General features: G+C 44.3%; 1 protein-coding gene across 2 annotated transcripts in view; it reads left to right on the plus strand.

Moving 5' to 3' along the window:
* LOC120027325 (RNA-binding motif, single-stranded-interacting protein 3-like) overlaps window positions 1-23,715 on the plus strand; it is a 214,997-nt gene that overhangs the window by 74,554 nt on the left and 116,728 nt on the right. For both annotated transcript variants that reach the window (XM_038972244.1, XM_038972245.1), the window contains one exon: window positions 10,303-10,394. In XM_038972244.1, coding sequence (XP_038828172.1) covers window positions 10,303-10,394 — 92 coding nt within the window. The remainder of the gene's footprint in view (window positions 1-10,302; window positions 10,395-23,715) is intronic.

Raw genomic sequence — 23,715 nt, forward strand, 5'->3', positions numbered from 1 at the left:
TGAATGTAATTTAGCTGTTATCCCTTGTCCTTACAGTTGACACAATTTTCGTCACTTTCACACTTTGACATACAGTACCATTTGTTTGGTTGTAGTGCGTAATAGTCTGCGGCCTTCTTTATTGTGTCCCGTCATCTCTGTCGTTCTTCAGCACCGTTGTGGAGTACAATGGCTGTGCAGGTGCCTTATTTTTCGCAGAGGGATGGAGCTCCCTCTCATCATGCCAGACTTGTTTTCTTTGCAAGCAACTTCTTCGCCAAGGACAGTGAAGTGAAGAAATTGGCCTTGGTGGCATTTCTCCCCTTGCCAACGTAAGGCTCTACAAGCCTCATCACCACATTCTCCGACACTCGCTCACCTGCTGCGTGATGTGGATATTTTCCCAGATATTGAAAGCCGTTCAGCATGTACAATTACTCACTGTGTAGCCTAATCCAAGTAGGCCAGAGTAGACTGATAAGACAGCTTTGATTCGTTGGACTGATATAGGGTACATACAATTTGAATACTAGAATTAGAATTGATCAATGCAATAGCATGGCTCGTCCTGTTGTTCTTACACAATTGGTGGTTACATAATTATGCATCGTTTGCTTCCCCTCGCTCATCAACTCACCCATTCTCCTCCTTTATCCCCATCATACTTTACTTAATTTAATTAATCTGTTGTTATATGTGTGAAATTCGATTCGGTATGGCTTAGTTGGGAGAAGGATCCTGTCTTTCTCCCTGTATAGCTGAATTCTTTCTCCATGGCTAAACCAGGCTCATAATGTAACATTAATAGATCCCAAACAAGTTTGTAATTAAGGCACAAGAAAGTTCACACGTTCAAGAAGGCATTTCTGCAAAATGAAAAAATATTTGTTTTAATAATTTTTGACGGCCCTACTGTGCAGCAACATAATTAATCAGTTGGACGGGCATTTGATTTCCATAGGCTGGCCTATTTTTTCACGGGACACCCCTGTGTGCACGCGCTTGCGCGCATTTTTGGCAGCTCGTGAGTTCCATGGCAGCTTGTGAGTTTCAAGTTTGGGGAAGCTAGCAATTTATCCTACCAATCAGTTATGATTATTTTTATATGCACATTTTCGTGGAACAGTTTAATTCCAATAATAACGTTTTCGTTTCTCAAAACCATTGTCATGTGATGAATCATAAAAATCTGAAGTGAAATGAGAAAAGTTTAAAAGTTCAAATTAAACTATGGCAAGAGCACGAGCCTCTGCCATATGGACACATTCATACACTGCGATCCATTAGCGGCTGAAGAAATGAAAGCATAGAACTCGGAGTTGCAGCAGTAGGCCTATAACTTCCATCATCAATTAAGTAAAACACCTAGACCTAAAGCCGACAAATAAAAAAGTAGAAAATATCCTGAGGAAAATTCTGGTTCTTTCAATTATATCCATCTATCTCTCTTCTCTGCGTTAGTGTCTGGCCAGAAACAGTTGCTAACGAACTTGCAACATTGTATCAAAGAGCCAATTCTGGGCCATCAACGTTTCCTGCGCCAGTGAGATCGGGACAGAAAACTGTTTTTGTATTATGTTTCCACAGGATATATGGGATCACCAGATATGATATTTTGCTCACACCGAGGCTTGTTGATAATCGAGGCCGGGAGTGTTGGAAATAATTTTTAAATACTGAGGAACTATCATTCGCAATGGATGTTTAAAAAACAGACTTGTTGACTTGTGTGAGAAGAATAAAAAGTTACATGCTGACCACACTGCTTGCATCCTGCAAGCGTTGCAAAATAAATGTACACATACATGTTATTCAACCATTGCAACCACACCTAAATAGAACTTGGTTCTGTTCATGATGCTAGACACACTGCAAGTCCTGCCTCTCCCATCTCCTCATTGGTTTTTAGAAGCATATACCCACATGGGTGATTGAAAGATGAACTGAGGTCCACACTCTAGTCCAGAATGTGGAGGTAATGCTCCTTAAAGTTGGTTGCCAACCTCCATATAAAGTCCAAGGAAGAAGAAGAAGCCTGAAGGAGGAGAGATTACTGGAAACAAATTCAGTTTACCCTTTTATCTGTGTATTAATTGTCGGAGTAGAGGACCTTGTGCATTTCAGGCAAAATAACAACCCAATGTTTATATCCCAGGATAAATTAGCTAGCAACAGCAAGCTAGCTAGCTAAATTGCCATACATGTTTAATGCTTTTTGACCTGTCCCCAAATTAATATAGTTGGTTCAGAGTTCGTTTTGATATTTCAGCCAGCGTGTCCTGATCGCGTCTGGTGTGGGTGGACAAAATCAACATGCGTGCAAGCGGTCTGGTCAGCATGTTAGTGGTGTAGGTGGTGTGTTATGCCAATTGGGCACCATATCTTCGACACAACCCCTCCCCTTTTTCTTGATGCAAAATGTTTAATTCTACACAAGACACATTATTTTCACACATATTTTAGATGTTTTTCACTGACACCCGCAAGTCATTCAGCTAGACTATTGACACGCGCACTACTCAAATTACGGCCTTCCCAAACACACTTGTGATTTGAAACAATCCACAGCAATTTTTTGAAAATAAGCTAATGATCCTCTGTGCCGAAGTCATGCTCTCTGGTGAAGTATTTTTTATGATTTTATTTAGACCGGAGTAATTAAATAATTTTGGCGAAACATAAATTTACTTTAGAGCAATCCAGCATCCTAACAGTGCACTGTGTGTAACGGATGTGAAATGGCTAGCTAGTTAGCGGTGGTGCGCGCTAATAGCCTTTCAATCGGTGACGTCACTTGCTCTGAGACCTTGAAATAGTGGTTCCCCTTGCTCTGCAAGGGCCGCGGCTTTTGTGGAGCGATGGGTAACGATGCTTCGTGGGTGACTGTTGTTGATGTGTGCAGAGGGTCCCTGGTCCGCGCCCGGGTCGGGGCGAGGGTACGGACTAAAGTTAAACTGTTACATTGGTGCCGTGACCCGGATCACTGGTTGCTGCAGAAAAGGAGGAGGTCAAAAGGGGGGTGAGTGTAACGGATGTGAAATGGCTAGCTAGTTAGCGGTGGTGCGCGCTAATAGCCTTTCAATCGGTGACGTCACTTGCTCTGAGACCTTGAAGTAGTTCCCCTTGCTCAGCAAGGGCCGCGGCTTTTGTGGAGCGATGGGTAACGATGCTTCGTGGGTGACTGTTGTTGATGTGTGCAGAGGGTTCCTGGTTCGCGCCCGGGTCGGGGCGAGGGTACGGACTAAAGTTAAACTGTTACATGTGCCAACTTTCCTTTCCAATTCGCAAGAGGCTGAAACCAGAGATTTGTATATAATGACAAGATGCTCATATCTCTGCCCTAACAACTTTGTCCCAAAGGCGGGAAGGCAGGCGACACGTTTAGGTCTGCATATGACTCCCATAGAAACACATTCGGCATACTGGACAGATTTTGGCGAGAGTGAGCCCTATCGCTTCGCCTCTTCCTCTCTGCTGAAACTATATCACCGGTGAAAGCTTTCAAGTGAGCGAAACAGCGTCCCTCTCTATATATCTAGCTCATGTATCTGATGCAGTCTGGACAGAAATAGAATGACATGACCATACTCTTTTGGTCCAGACAGCATCAGATACATGGTCTACACATACTGAGATAGAGGGGAGCAGTTTTGCTCACTTGGAGATTGATGCGTCTTTCTGTCGGCGCGCATCTCGGTCAAATAAATTACCAATATTTAAATATTTTATTTGGACGGGCAAGGTGGTACGGCCTCCTAAGGCCCGCCCATAATGCCGGCCCTGCTACTGTGAAGTAAGAACTAGCATAATCTGCCCCCATTGGGCTGGCATGTCACATTTTTGAAATATTGTAATTCTATGATACTGTATAAATCAGCATGAATATTGTTTAAAGTGGTCATATGTATCTCCTCTATTACAGCATGCAAATGCTCTCGAATAATCATGTACATGTGTGTAACAGCGGTAATTATTCATGCATGTGTGTCAGCTGCTCTCTCTCTCTCTCTTTGATGACTCACATGGATGTTAAAGATTACATTTAACTATGAGTCTGCCTGTGTGTGACTAAACCATTATTCCCGCTGATGGTATTATTGTAAAGTAGTATGCAATACCACACAGGATCATTAGAGCTAGCAGAATATAGAAATGGGAATTCTGTATCAAAATGGGAATATCAAATTGCGGGGGGGGGGCAAACAATCCAGACTATTATGCAGATAAAGTATGCTAATTTCCCCCGACGTAATTAGGATTAACATAATTTGATAGCGAAATGCATGAATGATGCATGCATGATTGATTCGTGCATTGTAATAAGTCCCTTATCTGGTCTCAGGATATTGTAGCTACGTAGCTTAGCGTTAGCGGTGTAGCCTAAAGTGCATTGCGTTCCATAGGGGCCTGGGGCTCTTGCTGCTCTCTGCTCTCTGCGCTTCTAGGCTACACTATCCTAACTGACAATTCTGTCTTTATCTCAACAGCAGCAGTTAGAGCAGGCCCAGGAAATGCGATATGGCAGTTCATGTTTGTCTTTATTCCGGTTACGATTTTTTTTGTATCTGCGCAGTGTATCAGACATGGGGCATCTTCTCAATATAGTTGAGCTGGCTTAAATGACAGATATAGATTTTTTGTTTGTGTACAGCCAGGATGTTTCAGACTTCAAAGTGATGCCTTCCTCCATTCCATCTCCATGGATGTAATTCTAGAGCACCCTCATTAGAAATACTCTACTGCACCTCATACTTACCTTTGAACAGCAGTCTTTTCAGAGCATGTGCAATGTAAATAGTCCGGGTTAGGACGTAAATAGGCCAGGCACCACAGGCAAAAAATATGATTTTACTTGTGTCAATTTTCAGCTTTTGGGATATTTTGCAACTATAACTTCCATACTTTCATACAATTTACAAATAAATCAGCAATAACGTATATAAATACTTGATTTGTATCATTTTATCCCAACCCCGTCAACTATACCTACCATAAATGTTGTTCTTGTTAGCATGTTTCATGTAGAGCTATTTTTAAAACTCTCCATGTTGAATCATATATCATTCAAAAGCTTGTTTTCTGGAGCATAGCGTTAGCTAGTCCATACATAGCTATATCCTTTGTAGACGTAGTGCTTCAAGCTGAAAGAGGAGTAATTTCCTGGCATCCGATTGGCTAATGGCATTTAAAAGCCCTTTCCGGCAACCTGATTGGTTAAAATGCCTCACGTGCCGTGCAGCGCTTCCTTTTTTGAAAATATCTCCCGCGAAGAATCCACGTTAAAAAAAAATACTAAATGAGAAAATCTCGAATAATATACCTACAGTATGTGAATAAAAATATGCAATCTCAGTTAGCCAATGCGACAAAAGCAGTGAATGAAAGAAAAAAATGTGCTTGATCAGCCGATCGAGGCAGCGGCAGTACAGGTAACTAGAGGAGGAAAAGGAGGTAGCCGGCAGCAGCGCGTCTAGACGCAAATTCGTTGAGATGAAGATGACAGCTAGAGGCGATCAATCAGACAGCAGACAGCCAACAGTGGCTTTTATTCCACATGTCACAAATAAACCAACTTGAATACTGGACCGAAAATCACCATAGACCCCACCAATCAGGGATTCTGTCATTCTGTCATGATACGATGTGCACACTGTGAAGGTGATCGTGATGCATTTAGGAGTGTTTACATTTCCTCCAGGCTGCAGGAGCGCTCCGGGGGAGATGTGGCATTTGATATAAATGTGAGGATGGTTCTTCTAGCCCACAAACTTGGACTTGGTTATGCAGCTCTAAAGAAAATAAGCAAAGTCCTAGGGATTCCTTCCTTGTGTCTCAGCTCATATTTGAGACATGACAGGAGAATGACAGGTAAATAAAAAGGGAGAGTAGCCCATTATTGTCAGGTGACTTGCTGTGTATAAATTATATTTATTTCCTTGCTCCAGCAAATGTATTCAAAGTTAACAAAACAGAGTGACATTTTTTTTTTGCCCCACCAAGATTTACATGCTAAAATTGCCACTGCCCATCAGGCAAGCCATTTACAGTATTACATTGCCTATTGTTGTATAATAAAGATAACCTTTCACATTGAACAACTACAGTGCTGTTTTTTGTTAACGACCATTTATCATTGTTCACAGCCTCGAAAGCCTTAGACCCATCTCTTAAAGAGTTCACATTGGAACAGACGCGACTGTGGCAAATAAATAAAAGATTTCAACAATAAAATACTTTAACTTCAAGTGCTAAAGGTAGTAGCCTACAATTAGGAAAAACTTAATTGTACACAAACTCATAAAGGCTTAGGTAAAAACACTTTCTAGACCTAGGCCTATATCATCAGATCCTTTGAGAACTTTGGTTCATGTTATGATATGAACAAAGAAATCTAGCCTCAGAGCATTTTTCTGTCCTGTCCTTTGGAGCAGGACATGTAATGTCCATGGTCTTTTCATTGCAAAAGTCCTGATCTGCTCCAAAATATATGTTTGCCTGGTTGTGTCCAGTCCGGGGGACGCTTTCACATCTCTGGGAGGAAGGATGTTAACATTGCACAGCAGCTGAAAATTGTTTCCATCTGAGTGAAAGCTCCTTGGCCACAACAAAACCAGGCTCCAGAAAATTAAATATGTAAAGTAAGAAACCAGACAAAAATAGACAAGATATTAAAACCTTGCATTCCAGCAATAACATTCATTGACCCCCAAGTTCAAGCAATAATCTAAAAGTACAAAGACAAAATATGTGAAATGTTACTTGATCACCCGTCATCATCTCCTTGTACTGGTGAAGGAGAGCAGGTTTATGCTGAAAGACAAATTACATAAAAATAGGGTAAAACATTAATTAATTAATGTCCTATATCTTGTTATTGCCTGTTTACTGCTACAGCTGTACTAAAATGCCTTGTATACACTTAACCTGCTTCCAGCCCAACAATGGCAATGCAGACAAAATAACTAGCTAGATTTAGCGAACATTTGGCTTCATAATTACCAGCAGGCCAGATGTAAATTGTATTCATCTACTGTAGCTAGCCAGCTGGTTGAACATGAAAAAAACAACCTCAAAATCTATAATCTAATAGCTAGCTAGCTAGCTAGCCAATTTAGCATGTGTCCCTATAACGTAACATGGGGTTTGATTAGCTTTATAATCGATCAGCATTCGCACCACAGTGGCTATTTTTGGTAACTAGCTAGTTAAACACGACAAACTGGCAAACTTGAAAAAAGTTTATCGTCATGCATGCCTTAGCACATCAGCAATCAACACTAATAGCAGAATGCAACTGGCCAGCTTAGCTAGCTAGCTATTTTACCGTTACTTCGTCCCGCCACAAGCCATCTGTAAACAATGGCTAGTTCCGGGACGAAGCGAGCTATAATGGTACCTGCATGCAACTGTCTAGCTAGCTATATAGCTAGCAATGAAACAGCTTTTTGATACAGTTGAGACTGTAACATATTTACATGTAGCTATCTTTGGCATTTTAAATGTAGACTCATACCGGTGTTTGGATTATGATGATTCGCGGCAGACTGAAACACTTTCAAAATAATCCTTCCCAATCCCACTCGGCTTCAACCAGTCCAGGCTGCTTTAGCCACAGAAACAGAGCTGTGTCAATACCAGGAGCTCTACTCAGGACAGCACTGGTATTGATAGCTTTAGCTACACTTTGCATGTAGTCCATGATGAAAATATTTATCCAATGGATCTTTCAAATATCCGCGGTTGCAGAGAGCAGGATGTGCCATTTGACAGAGAAGCCTTGAGTGACAGAATGGACTCTTTCTCGTGAGCCCCCTCATTATCTCAACCAATCATGAGTCTGTATTTTCTCTGTGTCTAAACAGCTTTGTGATGGCCTCCTGAGTGGTGCAGTGTTCTAGGGCGTCACGACAGACCCGGGTTCGATCCCAGGCTGTGTCACAACCGGCCGTGACCGGGAGTCCCATAGTGCGGCTCACAATTAGCCCAGTGTCGTCCGGGTTAGGGGAGGGTTTGGCCGGGGGGGGGCTTTACTTGGCTCATCGCGCTCTAGCGACTCCTTGTGGCGGGCTGGGCACCTGCAGGTTGACTTCAGTTGTCAGTTGAGCAGTGTTTCCTCCGAAACATTGGTGCAGCTGGCTTCCGGGTTAAGTGAGCGGGTGTTAAGGAGCGCGGTTTGGCGGGTCATGTTTTGGAGGACGCATGCCTTGACCTTCACCTCTCCCGAGCCCATTGGGGGTTGCAGGATCATATTTGAAATTGGGAGAAAAAGGGGGTAAATCAGCTTTGTGATTTCACATTTTATTTACAGATTACATACGAGTTTGTTATTAAGACCTCGCCTTCTTGATGATAGCGGGGTGAACAGGCTGTGGCTCGGGTGGTTCATGTCCTTCATGATCTTTTTGGCCTTGCTGTTACATTGGGTGCTGTAGGTGTCCTGGAAGACGGGCAGTGTGCCGCTGGTGATGCGTTGAGCAGACCGCACCACCCTCTGGAGAGCCTTGCAGTTGCGGGCGGTGTAATTGCCATACCAGGGCGGTGATACAGCCCGACAGGATGCTCTCAATGGCTCTCATCTGTTTCTCAGCATCTTGAGAGAGCAAGTGTTTTGTACTGGCCAAATTGCTCTCGTGGGATGACTTTATGTATGCAGGAACCCAGACAGTCTTGGCTTTTTGGCTTCCCAACAAAATACTGTCTGTACTGTACCATGTTAGACATGCATACTGTAACTCCAGTTATTGAGGGCTTCACTGTCTGTCATATTGAACTCTCTTGTCTTGACCTACATTGTCCTCTCCAGACTCCTGCAACTGGATTCAGTTGAACTCTCTCTGTCAAGGCTTGTGTTTGTGTATTCACGGGTCATTTGATCGTTTGAGGTCGCGCCGTAGTGCCGTGGCCTTTTGGCCTTGGTCTCTGAATGGAGCCGACGACGGTGACTTTCCAATGCCCTACAGGTAATCGCTACTCTAAGGAATAATTACTCTCCTATCTCTGCTGAATGTAGGTCAACAATCTCTTTCTCAAATCCCCTTCTCGTTCCAATGAACATTCTTTCGAAGGGATGTCCTGAAAGGATTCTGTTTTTATACTTCACCATTCACCTCTTGAATAATATATTTATAGACCGGTTAACTGCATCTCAGCTAAGTAGAACAACTAGATCTGTTTTGGCAATATGATTTAATTCAACCTTATTTCACCTCCAGCTCTTACAGTAGTGTTTCCTAATTAACATTTGTCAGGTCTTCTCCTTCATTTTACCGCCCTGTTGTTAATCAGACGCGAGCTCAATTCCGTTCTGCCACAGGTTATGATTTTGCCATTATTTCAGTCTCTTTTACCTCTATCGAATGCAGGAAAGTCCAGACACACATCTGTGTGTGCGCACCCGTGTGTGTGTGAGTGTGTAGAGGGGAGCCACACCAGCTCGGCCCGGCTCCCCCCATTATCCTTTTCTAATTACACTTTCCTTGTGAAACAGTGGATCAGAGGCCACCATTGACTGCTTTTAATCCGGCACCAAATTTTAATTAACACCGACGCGACCCCGCCGCTGATACATCCCCGGGAATGTCGGGATCACAATAACTCATAAATCACCGCTGCAGATTTCATTCCCGCCTTTTCACCACTGATGAATTTCCAGAGGGGGTGGGAGAGTTGAAGAAGAAAAAAAACAAGGGAATGAACGAAGGCTCTTGTACGACGGCGTCAACCTTTGAGAGATTTGTTTGCCGGGGAGAAAATTAAAAACCCTGCGAAATGAAAATGGCTCTCTCTGTGCTAATGGGCTGTTGCTGTGAGGAGCTTGATGGCCAATGTCAGTCACTTCAAATATCAAGGGAGGGGGATTCCTTTCATTTTGAGGGGGATTCCTTTCATTAGAAGAATCGATAGGCAGGTTTTTTTTTTTAAGAAATGATTGGCATGTTTGTGTATATACTTTATCTGTGCATTGTGATTCTTTGTATAGTTTTGTTGGAAAATGTTCTTAAAAAATGTAGCAATGTAGACTGTACTGTAGGACTTTAAACTACCGGTGTAGATTCCTTCATTCAAGTCGCTCACCGGCTTGGTTTGTTATTGCTAAACAGTTCATGTATGCTCCTAATTAGCATTCCTAAGCATCCCCATATGAACGTCAGTGGTGCTAATTATTAAGCGACGTAGTGCTTACAAGATATGAGAACTGGCAGCCTCTCTGGTCATATTACCTACCTATTACTGCTACAATTACCAAGCCCTGTCATTCTCTCTCTCCGTCTAAGAACTCCACCTGCATTCTCCATCATTCTTTCCTTCTCTCTTTACCTTCAGGATATGGCTTTGTGGACTTTGATAGCCCGGCTGCAGCACAGAAGGCGGTGTCGTCTCTCAAAGCCACCGGGGTGCAGGCTCAAATGGCCAAGGTAAGAACTGTTAGCACGTTAGCATCGCTGCTATGTATGCTAATATAGGCCAGGCTCAAATAGCCAAGTTAAGGAGCTGTTAGAATGTTAAGCGCCACCTACGCTAATATAGACCAGACTCAAATAGCCAAGATAAGGCGTTAGCATGTTAGCATCACCACCATATATGATATTCTAGGCCAGGCTCAAATAGCCAAGGTTAGGCTACCTACGCTAGGCCAAGCTCATTCCTCAGGCATCCCCCTTAGTGGAATGGCTTTTCTCAATAAACACATTTTATAGAGTCCTTCGATGACTTACACCCATTGCATACACTACATAATAAACCGGGTGGTTCGAGCCCTGAATGCTGATTGGCTGAAAGCTGTGGTATATCAGACAGTATACCTTTGGTAAGAATGGCCCTTAGCCGTGGTATATTGACTATATACCACACCTTCTCGGGCCTTATTGCTTATACAAGGTCAGCTCGCTCATTACTGAATATGGGCTTTTACAGTTGCATGGTCTGGGAGAGAATCACCAGGTGCCATGTGGTGGACACTGTCAATTAGGCTGTGCTCTGGTTGCAGTGGGCACAGCCGCCTGTCATGTGCTCTTTGATGTGAAAGTGGAAGCAGATGAGAGGAGCTGGAACATGAGACCCCAGTGAGCTCCACAGCTTGAGAGAGTGAATGACCATACCATAAGGCCAGGTAACTAGGGGCTTAATTGAACATTAATCGGACGTTTCACTTGTACTGATGCTGCTGGCATTGGTGCTGATTAGAACTGTGGTGATGATGATGATGAGGAGGAAGATGAGAGAGAGACTTCGATTTTTATTCACTATTCCAATAATGATGACGGTGAGGATAATGATGCTAGAAATTACGATAAAGATGATACCCCCATTATTGTGATGGAATATAATGGGAGTAGCAGCTAGAGGGGAAATTATATCCTCAAATGAACAATTTACCCATTTCCTCTCTTCACAAAGTGTCTGTCCTTCCTCTTATAGGAGGCCACACACACAGAATACAGATTAGGGTGTATGCTTTTTCCATATTTCATTTAAAACCTTTCTTTGTGTTGCTTTCTGTTGTCAGTCAACATTCCCAGGAGTTGGCTTTTGTCCCAATATAAAACAGCTGGCCCTTTTACTGTGTGTGTGTGTGTGTGTGAACGTACTCTTGAATATTTCCGGCCACATGAATTAAGGTCAGGCATTCTCTACTACTGTCTTTTTATCCCACGTCTGAGAGACATTAAGTCGTTTAGTTTTTATTGACTCTCTGTATCTCTGTCTACTCAGTCTCTCTTCTACTTGCTCGCTGTCTCTATCTATTTCCCTTTGTCTCTCTCTCACACAAACACACAGCCACGTACACTCCCATCTACCATGTGTTTGCCAGCCATACATTCAACAAGGGCAATTTAGTCCCATCCATAATTAACGTGGCAGTCTGTAGCTGTGACATTGAAACACCGGTTGGTTGCCCTAGAGGTATCAAACAGGAACCCAGGTGAGCGTCACCATCACATCCTGCAGATGTAAATCATTGTGGCGATGGCTGCCACCCCGATGACTGAACACGGTCATGCTGGGGCTCATTCTCTTCATTCTCCACGTCCCAAGGCTCCATTTTGTCACGTAGATCTCCAGCAACAAAGTAATAAACGGAATTGCGAGTCAGAGCCAGAGGCTTTGAGCTCGTTAAATAAAACCGTCGGAGTAATCAAGTTGCGCCTTCTTTTCCCGCCGCAGTGCCATTAAAAGGCTTTTATTGAGGTGCCTTATTTTAAACACGGTTGCGAGGGAGGGAAGAGAAGAAGGGAAGAGAAAGGTGGAGAAATGGGTCTTTATTTCTTCTTCCGTCTCCTTTTGTCTGGATGTCCCCCCTCTGAATTGGTAATACCAAGGAAATGTGAAACATTGGCTTCCTTTTATTTCCTCCTCCCCCCTTGGGGACTGTGACAGCATGAGGGAGGATGAGAACCATAATTGAGGTACCTGAAGGACACTTCCTTGTGCCTCCCTCGCTGTCAGTCACCTACAAAGCAGCAGCTTGGGCGAGAGTGTGTGTGCGTGCAAGTGTTTGTGCGTGCGTCTCTGTGTGTGTTCATCGGTGGGGGGGAGGTCCTAGCTGAAGACTTCATTCTCCATGTCACTGCGTGTGGAATGCTTTTTCTCACCGTGCGAAGACTGACATTAAAAGAGACAGAATGATAACAAGTAAACGGTCCGCTTCTCCCATCGAAGATGCAAACCTGTCAAAGAGCTCTCCTCAACTCTCCACAGGCTGCCATTTTCCCCTTGAGCCAATCACACTGAATTATGGGGTGAGCGCCCTCGATTGTGGTAGTTGTGTCGGAGAAGCAATTCCACCTGACAGCTGCTAGCTCTCAGACAACAACCCAGTCTTTATGGAAATGATCTCTCTACATTTGTCTTTGTTTGTCTTATGGTTGCCGAGATGAAAACAAAGCTCTCACTTTCTCTCTCCCTTTCTCTCTTTCTCTCTCCCTTTCTCTCTCCCTTTCTCGCCAAGCTACCTGAACCAGCCCAGATTAGCCATAGGATCGCCAACATCACATGGATATTTACACGTCACACTCCCTTGACGTGCATATTTAGATTCACCTTGTATTCAATCTGAAATCGCTGCCTCCTGAGCTAACAAACATTACCGTGTTTATTCTCCAGTAATAACAGAGGCAAATCGGAACGCGGGAGAAAATACCAACTTTTTTAAAAGCCCAAAATGAGAGCCTCAGGTTCATTTGGATATGGAGGGTGTTATTGCGGTTGTTATTGACATGTCATATGTGACCGAACCATCTGAAATCGGTCTTTTGTAGCAACATTTGAAATCGTTTTTTTTTTTTATACATTGGATAAAAGTAGAGAGAGTTTTACCCTCTCTAACGCAGGGCTGTTCACCCTCTCTGTCTCTGCTTGCCCTTCACTTTCTGTCCACATTAGAGCGAGGGGAAAATATCCGGCCCATCAGGCAGCTGTCTCTGTTCGCCATTTGGACATTTAAGGGCCCATGGAGTTGTTACGGTAACGTTTGGGCCTCGGCAGGGCAACAGCCCAATAAACGCAGAATAACGGAGATTGACATTCTTATCTCTCAGGGGAAATTTCAATATTGCATTTATATTCATGCAAACAGCGAGGAAGCTCCCTGTGGGTGGTCTGGGCAGTCAGCGGTGGTATGATTTTCATTATTACCCTATTATCCTTTTAAGGGTGATTTCTTTGACACAGTTCCTGCACTGACACCCCTTTACAATTCAACGAGACGAAGGGTGACCTCTGGACTCCAATCCAACGGATGGTTGACGTTGGTGTGGCTGAGAATAGCTAGGTTAGCTTAGCATAGCTGCCCTGCACCACAGGCTGAGGTCAACGTTGGCTTCTTCTCAGGCAGTGGGAATCTATTCAGAAAGAAAGGATAATTGGCTGGACTAAAGTATACAGGTGCCGGTTCAGCACCCATCTCGCTCTGGAGTTTGTGTTATCCCACCTTGAATATGATGCCATTTCAGCAAGACATTGTGAGCTGTCTGAGAACTGTGTTTTTCATAAAGCATAATGGTGTCAGCCAGAAGATAGTCGTAATAAGCACATTTCCCGGTGTGGTGCCATCGAGACTGGGGGTGTCATAGAGATTATGGTGTAGCCTAGTAGAGACGTTTTCTAGTTCCTCCGCTCCGTATGTGTCCGCCTGTCACAGCCGCTCTTTGAATACACCATATAGTTGCATATTCTTGTATCCTTATCAACCCCTTCCTCCTTTAGTTTATACTATACGTTTCTCCCCCTAGTGACAGTATGACAGTATCACTGAGTGTATGGGAGGCTAGGTTCCCCTACACATATATATTCCTCTCTCTTTATCTCTCTATGTGCATACGTTGCATAGACGCCTCATGCAGGCGCATCAACTCGCCTTAGCGGCAGCGCGCCTCTCGGCCCTCCCTTTCCCAAAGTGATACTTTTGAAGGGCAAAACCAGCGCGAGTGAGAAGGACCATCTGACTAGCTCCCAATCCCGTGCCCCGTCATTGGCTCGCACTGTCTCAGCGCTCTAATTACGCTTCAATCATACGGAGGAGCGCGGCGTGCGGTAAATTATTTCACAGAGCAGCTTGGAGACGTGCAGAGAGAGAGCGAGAAGGAGAGGGGGAGAGTGAGAGAGAGAGAGAGAGAGAGAGAGGGGTTTGGCAGAGACCGTATCACCACAGACAGCCAGCTGCAGCAGGAGACAGGCCAGCACTAATGAACAAAGTTACAAACTTATCAGAGGGAGAGAGTGTCTGGTCTGCCACACTCCCTCTAGGGGAGCGAGAGTTACAGTAACTTTTAATGGACATTGGCATACATCACCATCCCAATACACAGAGAAAGACTTTAAATTGATATGGGATTTATTTTTTTACTGTTTGTTAGAGTTTGTTGTGACTCTGCTTTGTAATTCAATTCTCAATTCATTATACGATCCTATCTGTAGTTTGAATGGCACTACGAACAAAGACAAATAGTATTCTAATTGAAGTAACATTGGGGCTTTATTCAGTGAATAGCTGTCTATTTTGTTACCAAATTGCTTAGCAGTGGCCCTGAGCCCAAATCGGTGTATTTCAAAAGTAGTGAAGGCCAGCCTCAATGTGCTCAATGCTGCCATTTGCGTCGCTTTGAAGCAAATATAAATACATATAAATACGTCTTTTCAGACTCAATAATGGCCACCGTATGCAGTTATTCGAATCCCTTTGATGTGGCAAATGTGTCAAGCCCCTCCCTTAATCCTTCAATTGATCTGCGTCCACTACCAGACTGAGGGAGAGCCATTTCAAAGGACCCTGGTTCCACCATGACAGACAGACAGACAGACTAAGCAGCACTTTGCATTAGTTTACCCATTTGGTCAGAGAAGGGACAGTTCTTCAATTAAAGCTATGCTGCACAAAGCTGGATAGTGTTTAAAATCGGTCTATTTTTATGCCTTCATGGTGTTAGCAGTTTTACCTACACTGTAATCTGTACATTTTACGTCTAAATTGTTGAACAGTAATGTACTTAGCAACATATTTCTTACAGATTGTCAGAGAAAATAGCTTATGTCAGGGGCTCAGAGGTTTAGTGAGGTTGAGGTCCGAACATTTTTAGTTGAAGCTCAGTTACTGTATTTCTATGCATATTGTAATTCCCAACAGTAAGTTAGTTATTATTATTATTATCCCGAGTGGCGCAGCGGTCTAAGGCACTGCTTCGCAGTAATCCGGACCTAGGCACACACACACTCGTGTGTTTGTTTCTTTGATGGGAGTATGTTGTGGGCTTGCAGTAGGCGGCTGTGGCTGTAGTCGAGAGCTTTAAGCTCTCCCAGCTCTCTCCCAGCCCAGGCCTTCCGTGCGAGCCGCTGATTCAGTTGCCCCATTTAAATTTGTCTTCATCAGTCATACCAATTAACTCGGGGATTAGATTCCTCACTGCCAGCAATCTCCGGCCCTCCTCCCTACCCCTCCCTTGTCCTACCCTCTCTGCCAGCATGCACGGCCCTGACTATACACATTATAGATATGTTTAAATCTACGCTCCACTAACAGCTCCCTTGTAGACATTCTTATCACTGGAGGTTTCGCACTCCCAACTGACGCTCTTCTTAGTATGTTGTGTGGTGGGTGGACTTTGGCGTATGAACAGAATTTTAAAGGAGAGGAGAGACTTCTTGACCATGTATTTTCTTAAAATTCAGTGTGGTGGACAGCCTACTATTTCGCCGTTTCCACACATTGTAAAGGAGCCTCCTTGACCATGTATTTTCAGGGGGGATTTCTCTGCCATCATTTTCCTCTACCTGTCATCCTTCACGAGGCATGAGAGGGCAATTTCCCCTTACAGCCTGGAAACTGTGAACTGTGAGTTTCCCCTCCGACCGAACCAGCAGGAAAATACCACGAGTGCCAACCTAAACCACGCAGTGAAGTAGGAGCTATTTAAAGCTAAGGGAATCCAAATGACATTGAATGACGAGCCTGTCCCTGCTCGTGCTCCTGAAGCAGGTTATTTTCACGTTCACACACACACACACGGCTCATCTAATAAACGAAATAAGCCACATCACGTTATTCGATTTTTTACATTTTTTTTATAGCGCTATGCTGTCATAATGTATGAATTAAGCTTCCATACATTTAGATGGAGAGAATAACATAGAATGTATGCGTGAAGTAACATTTCTAGGGGTAATTCATCTGTAGGTTCTTCTTTCTAAACACACATTAATCCACCTCCTTACAGTGAAGTAAGAACCTAACACACACACACAGTAGACGAACGAAAGCGCCACTAGCCAGGCTATGTTTAATTCACTCGAAAATGTAACACGATTAAGGTACCCTCCCACCGTAGCACAGTTACATATTCAGGGCTTAAAGCTCCTGTCTGCGTGAGTTTACATTTCTACCGCGCTGAGAAAGCCTCTCAACGTAATTAAGATTTAATGCTAATTCTGGGCGCTGCTGCACAGTCTGTTTGGATTTCCGACTGGCTGCCGATGGTAACACAAACAAATAGTGCCGACCGTGTTACGTGCCTGGCCATTAACGAGAGACTAATCACACAGGAGCTCGGAGTGAGGCTCATGGTCGGGTTTGTCCTCATCCCGTGACTGTCTGGCTGTCACCGGTTCGTCACTGTCTGTCTCTGTCTCTTTTTGGCCATCTGTCCCCCCACCATCACCATCCCTCTCTCTCGTTCTCTTGCTCGCTCTCTGGTTCTCGCTGTCTGTCTGTCTCTCTCTGGTTCTCTCTCTCTCGTTCTCTCTCATGTTCTCTCTCTGCAGGCCCCTAATGAATTGTGCAGGCATGCCATGTTAAATTAGACTGACAGTTTCCATCATATTGGTAGGGGCTGTACTGTAGGAGGACTCTGAGACAGAGCAGTATAGAGCTCTGGCCATGTCAAAGGGCCCACGCATCAGCTAGGGGCTGCCTAGTGACTGTTGATGGATGGGGAACTGTGACACCCATGTCTCTTATTCAGACTAATGAGGGTGAGGGAACTGAGGAAGTAGTTGGCTCTGGCTCTCTGGCTTTGGCAATGCCGTTTTTTCCCCCTCCATCTGAATGTGTGTGGCGGTGTGTCTGTCAATCTCTGCTAGTGGTCTCCGAGTGGGGGGTGAAAGGTCAACAACAACAAACAAAGAAGAGAGAAGTGAATGTCAAATCTGCATCTTCGGGATGAAATTAGCCTGTGAGTTTTCGTCTCTCTGGGGGGAAAAAAGAAGGAAAAACGTGAGGGAGCCACTCTACTCTCTCAGGTTCCCAAAGTCAAGGTCGACCAGGAAACCAGACTCACCCAGGAGCTGCCCTTAATGAACTTCTGTCCCAGCAGACGCATCTCGACTGACTGCTGGTTTATTGAGCAAGGGAGGTGTGTGTCTGCGTGTGTGTGTGTGTGTGCGTGCTTGCTTGCGTTCATGTGTGTGTGCACGCATACATGTGTGTGATGAGGGGGCTCTTCAGAGTTCACATATGAAGCTGTCTCCAGGGCCTCAGTCAGAGCAGAGTGAGAGCCAGTCAGCAGTTCAGAGACCACGGGGGCAGGCCAGATACTGGGGGCAGAAATTATCACCATCTGCGGGGTGATTCCTCCACACCACATTTCGCTGTCCGGGGTTGTTTACCCTACATAACATACTGTACATCAGCACATCCTGAAAACAGACCGAGCCCTCCTCCTAGGCTGTTAACCTTGAGCCCTGTGTGGATCTGGGTGGATGATGCAGGTTTGGCTGTGTGTGCTTGTAAAATCATAGGGAAATATGTACGTTTAACTTTTCTCAGACATAGCGTTTTGAGTATATTCACGTTCAATGAGATTTTGACTCACTTGTTGACTTGATGACATTTTCAAGGAAATATACACATTTACATGTCAATCCCCATAGTTCCCTCTCCCTCGACGAACCACTTGTGTTGGAAGGTTGCTCACATGTCTTGGCTGTGATTCTTTCATCTCCCCCTCCCCCTACAAATCTGTGATGTGTGTGTAGGGTGTCTGCTGTTTAAATGTGTTCTTTCCGCCTCTGCATTGTGTCAATATTTTGTCTGCGTTCTGTCGTCTGTAATTTGCTGCCGAGTTGTCGCCTGTGATGAGTCTGTTATGTCTTTGCCTTGGTTATGTCTCACTCACTTCTAGCTTCCTGTGCTAAGTGCGCTCCTCCTGTACCGTGTTTATTGTGTCTGGCTTCTCGTGTGTTGGTCTGTGTGCTATGCTTGTGTTGCGTCCGTGCTTGTGCCACTGTTATCATGGCATTGTCTTTGTACTTTGGCAACGTTGTCTTAGTGTAATCTCTTTTGATGTTAGTGTTATCTCTTTGTTGTCCCGTGTGTTATCGTCTTGCAATCAAGGCAATGGCTTTGTGTTGCAACACCTAGTATAATCCTCATGCTATCTTAATGTTATCTTTTAGTTAGAGTTGTCTTTACAGTAGTCAGTCTTATCTAACTCGCATCGTCCCCTCTGGTGTTATCTTAGTATTTTGTCTTTGTAGTTTTGTGATTATATAATTTTGTCGTTGTGTGTGTGTGATTCCTCCAGTGTTTCTGTGTTGTGTGCTCATCACGTCCTCCGTGTTTATGTGTTTACACGGCTACATGTCTGTGTTGTCCCTGTGTTGTTATGTTTGGTGCACAGCAGACCTGATTGAAACCAGATGGCTAGTCTTTGGGAGTCTGACAACTGAAGTAGTAATGGAGAAAACAGTAGACAAGACGAGAGAGAGAAAACCAGACATGCCATCAACTACAGAGAGAGAGAGACAGAGACACAGAGAGAGGCAGATTTATGCACAAGGAGCATCCTATCTGGCTTTCTCTCCCTCTCTGCTGGGATGTGACGTTCACACAGATGCCTCTCGCAATAACCGATGGAAGAACATGCTAACTATCAAATGTATTACGAAGCAAGCCGTCAAATAGTATCACGTCTTTAGGTTCCATGTTGTGTAATCTGACTCTAAACCGTTAAATATTTCAGGCTGTTTGCGCCTCGTACAATGGTTAATGCTCTTTTCCTTCCTAGCCAGTCTGACAGCGATGTTTACATCCGATTGTCAAATAATATACGTTTACAGAACATGATACTCAAACGGGAACTCCTAAGGCCTTGACGTTACTTCTGCGAGTTCCTTGTGTGAACAAATCAGTTGCGTATGAATTGTACAGTACATTCGCCAAATGGCCTTCAGGGTACTTTTTGTATTTTGCGAATACTGGATAACCCAGGCCTGTTGTAGGTGTGCTGCTCCAGGACTGTGTTTAGAAGAGAAGAAGGATTCAAGGATCTTCCCGGGCCAAGCCAGGGACGTTCCCTGACCCGAAGTTCCCTATAAGAAAGACCTGGAACGGACGGTAGGTTGGGAGCCGTTGCCATCTTGAATATTGATCACTCCCTCTCCACCCTTTGAGGTAGATTGTGTGGATGCTGCACACAGAGCTCATCCTCTGCGTGATGAACACCCCTTCAGTACATCACATGATCCCCCCCCACATCTGGCCGGGCTCTGCTCGAATCTACAGGCGGAGCGTGGACCGTTTTGCAAGCTGTAACCTTGTTTAATATTCGCCATGACGATAGGCATATAGTATTCCCGAACACGTTTTAGCTAAAAGCAAGAACATGGATGTTTACATAAAGCATTGGCAATTGAATGAAAAGGCAAAAAAGGGCTTTGTGAGAAACTGTGCAGTTTCTGTGCAGGATCTGAGCCCTTTTCCTGATATAGAGGTTCATCAATCTCCATGGAAATGGTCACACCTGCTTCGATAGCTAGCTGATGGCACAGTGTTGCCTTGAGGGAGGGAGCAGAGAGTGAGAGAGTAGAGCGAAAGAGGATGGAGTCTGAGAGATCCAGAGGAAGTATAAATGTGCCTCCAATCGAATTATTGGCCAATCAAGTCATAACGTGAGTAATTCAAGGCCTACATCAACGGGGATAATCTCATTGGCTGTGCATTAGGGGCTGAGAGGATATGGGGTCGGCGAGGAGGGGGGTGGAGCTCTTAGTGGGCGCGCTCAGTGGGGGGTCTCAGAGGAAGACGGCCCTTTTGATAGGAGTTGAGAGGTATTTTTCACGTTGAATGAGGAGGGGTGGATGGTGGAGTTTTAAATAATGTCTCGATCTCTGCCTTTGGCGTATCGCTGCAAGAGACGGGGTAGAGTGGAAGGGTGGATTTCGCCTGTGTTGCCATCTGCTTCTGTCTCATTGGTCATTGACAACATTTCTCATGTGTCCAATTACGGAAGAGGATTATGATCTGTTTGTGTGCTGTCTGGTGTCCCCTGGTCATATCTGACTCACCGGAGGTATACAGGACATTTTGTCTGTACATAATGATGTTTTACTTATGTAGTACTGCAATATACTTCATATTTGCATTAGTATTACTGTATTTGCTTATACGGTTGGCTCTCAAATGTTGTCTTTTGGCTCCACATTGTTAATAACCTATGGGGTTTAACGTCTTCAGCTGTGTGTATAATGCCGCTCGTTGTACACATTCAGTGTGACATCTCCCAGCTTTGAGGTAGTCAACCAGGAGGGCTTACACCTGGAGAATCACTATGAACACACAGCTACAACATGCCTGGCGTTTGAACAGGAGGGGCTCCAACAAAGACTCCCTCTCTCCAAAGCCGATGTTGGTTTCCGGAGGTTTGACACTGGCGTGGAGCGCTAATCAGGCTCTGTTTCATGGCTTTGGAGAGGGCGGCCCTCCCAGAGAAAAGCCTTGACACTTTTCCATGCGATTTGCATGTGGAGGGTTCCTGAACCAGCTCCCCTTGCTCCGCCTCGTGCCCGGGTATCCGCATAGTAGAAACAGCTGCCAGGGGAACAGCTTGTCGGCGGGAGGGAGGGAAAAAGGGAGAGAAGGTAATCACTTTTGGAAAAATACTGCTTCTCCGGACCCTGCCAAGAGCTCGTTTGTGTTGTGGCTTTTCTACTGGAAGCCCGTTGCTTTGGCTCTTTGGCTCTTTGGTTCTGTTGGTTCTGGCATCCCCTCTCTCCAGAGTTAATACAACAATGAGGGGTTTTCGTTGAAAAGCGTCTTAATGGTCGTAAATGGACGAAAACAATGGGCAGGAGAATGATATTGGGGGGCTGTTTTTGGTCGTCGTGAAGGCATGTGTCTAAGGATGTGAGAGGCCGAAAAGAGTTCTACAAAAGTATAGTATTATGAAATCCCGTTTGACTAGGGGGAGCATGTCCTTATTTCCCTGTGGCATGACCAATACATCTGATCTTTCCTCAATTCCCTGAACCAGATCCACCCCAACTGACTGACTACAGCCTGTGTCACGATCATGCAGTTCCGCCTTTGAAACGTGCCCAGGCAACTGCAAGATTCTGCGTGTTGAGCTATTTGAAAATGCACATACATGTACAGTAGCCGAGAACGGATTATGCATAAACAGTAGCATCCCATTCAGCCAATCAAGCAGATCAGCTTGAGGGGAAGTGACAAGTTCAGCATTGTGCTGGTTAACATCTTATGAATACCTGCTTCTCTAGAACAGATGGCCTGGGTGTCCGGGATACAGCCACAATAACCCTTTCCCGACGCAAGGAAAAAGCGTGTTTGAATTCATCTGTCTGTCATAATCAGTGAGTGTTTCTTGGGGTTTCATTCTGTAAACATTGTTTTCCCACACACAAGTGCAACAACGGAAACCGTTGAAAGTTTGCACCATTTTTGATTGAATAGCGCCTCATTATTTACCAGCAGCTTATCGTCTTCCATCTATTAAGCTTCGAATCTCTGTGATACAGTGTCAGTCATGGGAGATTGGAGTAGTTATAGCTATCCGGAGGGAGAGGAGTAAATGAGCGTGGAAGAGGGAAGAGAGGGAGCGGTGAGAGGTGCAGGAGCTAGCGGAGGAAGAGAAAGGAAGGAGCTGTACATGTTTGGCGGCGGTATATAAGTGTCCCTGTCAGCCTGTAATGACTGTGTGTTGGAGGCCGTTCAGAGACTCTGGACCTGCAGGGGAACAGCTTTCACTTCTCCTGACACACACACACACACACACACATGCGCACACACACACACACACACACACACACACACACACACACACACACACACACACACACACACACACATCTACTCTCGCTTAGACAGAGGGATGAGTCAGAAGCTCTGCTGGCTACAGTCCCTCCCTCCTCCTCCCTCTCTTCCTTTCCATGTCCCTCTTTTCTTTTCCTTTCCTCTCCTCACCCTGCTCTACAAAGGTATGTTTAATACATAAGGGCCCTAATCGCTATCGCAGCTGTGTCGGTCCCTCCAACCGTCTGGCTCTATGCTGTGTGTTCTTTCTAGACTCTTCCTCTCTCATCCTTCTTTTCCGGTCTTCTCTCTTCTGCAGGATCATACAGAGAGGCCATTCTCATAGACCTCTGTCCTCAGGTGTCAAGCTCTCTCTCTCTCTCTCTTTCTTTCTCTCTCGCTCTCTCTCTCTCTTTCTCTCTCTCTCTCTCTCTCTCTCTCTCTCTCTCTCTCTCCATTTCTGTCTCTCTCTCCCTCTGTCTTTCTCCCTTTCTCTCTCTCTCACTTTCTCTCTCTCTCGCCATTCATTATATATGCCTTGCTGGAATTTAAACGCCTCACATGATTATGGTGTGTAGGAATGAGGTTGAATAGGCCTCTGTTACCTGGTAACTGCATTCAATTGCGTTCATATGCGAATAAGTACAGTAGGCTACTGCAAAAAAAAATTAAAAGCACCACCAACTCTTAAATGTAACTACACGTAACTAAAATGTAATCTACATCATCCCCGAAAGTAACTATTTATCACGAGAGGACTATAAAAAATAACTAGTAATACTGCATACTCCAAGAAAGGTTAAAATCTTACCTTTCTGGTAAAATAACTATAAATTGCTGAAGTGTAGTCACTTTTGAGGACACAAGCTCAAGTTAACAGTGCAAATATGATACAAATATCAAAATATTAAATATTTTATGAAGTTTTTGTTATTAAACAAGACTGTATGAATGAGGCTTGAAATTACTTATAGGCTTTCTAAATATAGTATAATCAAATGATAATCACTAACTATAATATTTCACCTTCCTTATAACTTTAAAATACATTTGTATGTTTATTGTTAGAGAAAATGTGCACATTTTCTAAAGGTCTCTCTCCCATCTCTGTGAACGTCACATAGAGCTTTAGCTTGGGAACTCGCCTTTCATCTCGTATTAATCTTGTCCATCACATTTTTTTTTGGTTTAAAATCTATGAATTATTTTAGATTAAC

The sequence above is a fragment of the Salvelinus namaycush genome, chromosome 32 (assembly GCF_016432855.1).
Source record: "Salvelinus namaycush isolate Seneca chromosome 32, SaNama_1.0, whole genome shotgun sequence".
NCBI classification, from domain to species: domain Eukaryota; kingdom Metazoa; phylum Chordata; class Actinopteri; order Salmoniformes; family Salmonidae; genus Salvelinus; species Salvelinus namaycush.